General features: G+C 39.6%; 1 protein-coding gene across 1 annotated transcript in view; it reads left to right on the forward strand.

Moving 5' to 3' along the window:
• The window catches only part of LOC117943373 (dedicator of cytokinesis protein 3-like), a 168,834-nt gene that overhangs the window by 148,170 nt on the left and 15,851 nt on the right, over nt 1–4,813 (forward strand). The window contains exons 29-33 of the mRNA XM_034869456.1: nt 903–983; nt 1,649–1,742; nt 2,259–2,407; nt 4,022–4,108; nt 4,310–4,414. Coding sequence (XP_034725347.1) covers nt 903–983; nt 1,649–1,742; nt 2,259–2,407; nt 4,022–4,108; nt 4,310–4,414 — 516 coding nt within the window. The remainder of the gene's footprint in view (nt 1–902; nt 984–1,648; nt 1,743–2,258; nt 2,408–4,021; nt 4,109–4,309; nt 4,415–4,813) is intronic.

The raw sequence follows: 4,813 nt of genomic DNA on the forward strand, positions 1-4,813 counted from the left end.
ACACACACACACACACACACACACACACACACACACACGCACACACATGCAAGGTATATGTGTGTGTGTAGGCTTTTGATTTCTAGTTTGGGCTGTCAGGTTGTGTGGGTTTAAATATTGATAAAATGCATGAACAGCTCTCATGGCTTGAAGTTAAAAATAGATTTGTGTATTTGCTAACGTTTTTTTTTACATAACATAACAAACAAAACAACTTTTACTTTATACACAAAACTATCCTGTAGTGCTGCTGCACATCATTATCCAACGAGGCGCGCAGTAGGAGTAGGAGGGAGTTTATTTTATATAAAGTAAAAACTAAGTCAATTCAACATTTAGTTAGGTAAAGAGCAATGTGTGTGTGTGTGTGTGTGTGTGTGAATGGATCTGTGTGTGTGTGTGTGTGTGTGTGTGTGTGTGTGTGTGTGTGTGTGTGTGTGTGTATATATGAAACTCTCTCCCAACGGCTATCAAACACAACTCTCATTACGGCTTTAAAAAATAACTTTTAAACTTTTAAAAAGACAGTTTTATTTCAAAGGAAATAAATATTTGATATAGTTGGAACAGGGCGTTTGTTACCGTATTTCTTAGAATAGAACTCTATTCGGAGTAGTGTCTTTTGTTCTATTTCTTGTATTAAGTGTGTTAACTGTAAGATTTACTTATGATTTGTTTTTTAAATGTATGCATGTGTGCGTAATGAAATGTCAGAATGAGTATTGTCTGAGGACAGATTGTAGGACCCCGGGAAGAAGAGCTTTTAGTGGAAGCTAACGGGGATCCACATAAAACAAACAAGTTATGTAACATTTGGAAAGTGACGGTGTGTTCGTAAATAGTTCCTCTAGACGCCAGAACACAGTAAAACTACAGTTCAACTTAAGCTTTTAATGTTAAAGTTGTTCCACCTGTTGTTCAGGGACTGCATGAAGGGAGATGAGACGGAGAACAAGAAGATCGGCTGCACGGTCAACCTCCTGGTGAGATTTATGTCATGTTGATATTTTACTCACAAACTACGGGTCCATATATAAAATCATTCAGAAAGCACCATGACACGGGACTTTGAAGTTACTTTTGCACTTGCGGGCGCTCATCGAGCCTCCATTAAAAACACTTCTACACTTTCTGATTGTCTCGGTAAGTTGGTAATTTAGTTACAGCTCGATGAAGACGGAGGTTGCGCTGCAACAATGGAGATTTTTTGGCATAGTGCTAAACCCAAAATCTAATAGGCATGGTCCAAGAAGTGAAGAAAAGGTTCCCAAAGTTAAGGAGGACAGAATACTTATAATAATTTTACTTATTTAAATAAAATCATAATAAATCACAAGCACGCGTTTTTGGCACTTGGCTGGGAGCCGGGGCCTAATTATTCAACAACCAATCAAATCATCCCATCACGTTGTCCTAATAATGAAGGGAAAACACAGGTTATCGGGTGTGTTTTCCTGCGTAAGCTGCAGCGTTGAGGTATTGTAATGTTATCCTAATTAAAGAAATTAAATGAAAGTATGTTATCCTCCTTAACTTGCTGCCTTCTCTCCACTTTTTTGAACATCCCTTTAGTGTTTAGTAACTATCAGGAGATTTAGATTTAGAAACTTTTGATTGAGACTTTTTTATGTGTTTTGCATCTTCTCAGAATTTCTACAAGTCCGAGATCAACAAGGAGGAGATGTACATCCGCTACATCCACAAGCTGTGTGACATGCATCTACAGGCTGAGAACTACACGGGTACAGCACACACACACACACACACACACACACACACACACACACACACACACACACACACACACACACATTAGTGGTGTAGCGATACATCGATCTGAATCAATTCAATCCTTAACAACCGACATTATTGATGCAAAGTGAAAATATCGATACATATCCTTGTCCTTAAGATGCACTTTTATTTTAAATTCACTCTTTATATGTATTGTTTTTATTAATAAAATAGTTTATTATTAATTTCAATGTCTGGCAGAGCTTAGTAATTAAATTGTCAAAATCATATTTTAGTTGCTTTTCTGAATACAAAGTAATGTTGCTGATTGTGTTTAATAGGCTTGAAACCGCATAGTGGCAGACTTTGTGATATTGTAATACATATACTGGGATATTTGCAGTAATTATTGTTGTCAAAAGAATCCATATCATATCATATCTTGATAAAAACATGTGATTTACACCCCAAATATACATACACACACTGTGTGAACGATGCCTGACTGGTCTCGTGGTCCACAGAGGCCGCCTTCACCCTGCTGCTGTACTGGGAGCTGCTGCACTGGGACCAGCGACCCCTGAAGGACTTCCTGCATTACCCCGCTCAGACCGAGTGGCACCGCAAGGAGGGGCTCTGCCGTAAAGTCATCCACTACTTCAACAAGGGGAAGGTGAGAGGACGAGGCCCACGCACCTGCACACAGACACTAATGTTACAGATGAGGTGTAACCCTGTTCACGTTGAGATCTCAGATGACAAACTCACCTTCGAGCAACAAGCTGACTCTGTCTGTAAGAAACCACATCAACGCAATTTTAACGTCGATAAGACTCTTATGAGGATGTTTTATTGTTGTTTTGTTGAATCTATTCTTTCTTTTGCCTTTGTGAGTTGGTTTGGGTCCCTCACGGTTAAAAACAAGAACAGGCTGCAATATATAGTTAAGGTGTGTTAAGATCTCCCAGAACCCTCTGACTGACTTACACTCTGTCTAATGAGACCAGGTCAAAGTACCGGTTTTTTACGACTCATTTGGAAATTTAGACATATACAGTGATATTTCTAAATGTCCCGTTAGGTTTTAATGCCGACTCAATGCGAGGCCCTATGGAATTCGTCTTATAGCTTTTTTCATTTATCAGTTTTGCGATTCCATCCATGATTAATCTAATCTAACAACATTACGTTTCTTTAAAGGTGCCTTTAGTGTTCATTCATTTCTTTAAAAAAAAGGGTGTTGGACAAAATTTCCCTTTAGCTTTTTTAATTTAATAAGTGCAGGATCTCTCTTTCACACACAGGCATGCATTGGACACACACACACACACACACACACACACAAGGGTTCCTAATAAATCAAATGAAATGGTCATTCACAGCTGTTGAAATTGACCACTTGAACAACGGTCAGGGTAGGGCGTGATGTCTGGGAGTTATAACCTGAATGATGGAGGAGACTCCACACATGACAAGTCCAATGGATTTAGATTAAATTAAGCTTTATTCAATTAATGAATAAGGAAGATAACCGCGGCTACACACACGAGTGTGTCCCCAAAGTGTCTCTATGAACATCAGAATAACTCCTCCTTTATACTTTTCTTCTAGTCCTCACACATATCAATCTGTCTGTTTCTGGGACACAGCGTCACCTTCAGAACAACTCCTTATTTGTAAGACATTTCTAATAGTTTTACACGTTCAGATCTATTTCTGCGAGTTAGTGTCAGCTTCTCTGGAAGATCCTTAGAATAGAAATCAAAGTCAAAGTCAAAGTCTGCTTTGTTGTCAATTTCTTCACATGTCAAAACATACAAAGAAATCGAAATTGCGTTTCCCTCTATCCCACGGTGACAAGACATTTATAACCAATTTGGTCCACAGACAAACCTAACATTCAAGTAAACAACATAAAAAAAGTAAAAATAAGAAGATATATATATACAATGAGGAAAATGAGAGCAGCACAATTTGAGTTAAAAATGTGCAATTATGCATACTGTCGACAGTCAATGTAACGTGCAAAAAGACAGGCGGTAGCATAGTGGTGCTGGTTATGTAGAGCAGCAGAAATGTGTTCCCAAGTGTTTTCAGGACAACAAAAAGTGTGCAAGTGTGCAAGTTGAGTAGTGCAGTAGTAGTTCAGTGCAGAAATGAATGAAATACAGTTGACACCTACAGTACATGTGTAAATATTCCTCCTAGCAGGGCTCATGTTAAAGGGAACATTGTGAGCACCGTGTTTTTTTGCTTAAAGAAGTGTGTTTGTGTGTGCGTCCCCCAGTGTTGGGAGTTCGGCATCCCACTGTGCCGGGACCTGGCCTTCCAGTACGAATCCCTGTACGACTACCAGAGCCTCAGCTGGATACGGGTGAGTCACAAACTGGTTTCTGGTAAATAAGGGACTCACAATCTACAGACCACAGCAACAGCTACCACATCGTTACGTAACATCACTCTCAGTGTGACACGTCCTGAAAACATTAACAACAACATGAGGTCTGCACTGTTTGTGTGTGTGTGTGTGTGTGTGTGTGTGTGTGTGTGTGTGTGTGTGTGCGTGTGTGTGCAGAAAATGGAGGCTGCATATTATGACAACATCATGGAGCAGCAGCGCTTGGAGCCGGAGTTCTTCAGGGTTGGATTCTACGGCAGGAAGTTCCCCTTCTTCCTCAGAGTGAGTTCAGACTTCCTCTTTTAGATTCAGATTTATAAATGCTCACTAACGCAGGTCTACTGTCTGTTATGTTATCAATGAAACAGTTAAAAGCAGTGGTGTATCTATCCTAGTGGGGGTCTGGGGTGTCCTCCCCCAGGGGAGTTTTAAGCACCAAAGACCTCGTTACCTGCCTTCTGACACACTTTTTGCACCAATTTAGTGTGGAAATACCTTTGTTTAGCCTTCATGAAGACGAAAAACCAAGATGGTATTTCAAAATGTATTAAAATTATAATGGAAAGTATGTTGTTGCGTGTCATTGGGCATTTTTAAGTAGTAAGTATCAGGGGACCACTAAGGTCTATATAAAGAGACTTCAGATACAGTATTAGGGACCACTAAGGTCTATATAAAGAG

The sequence above is a fragment of the Etheostoma cragini genome, chromosome 4, assembly GCF_013103735.1.
Source record: "Etheostoma cragini isolate CJK2018 chromosome 4, CSU_Ecrag_1.0, whole genome shotgun sequence".
Classification (NCBI taxonomy): domain Eukaryota; kingdom Metazoa; phylum Chordata; class Actinopteri; order Perciformes; family Percidae; genus Etheostoma; species Etheostoma cragini.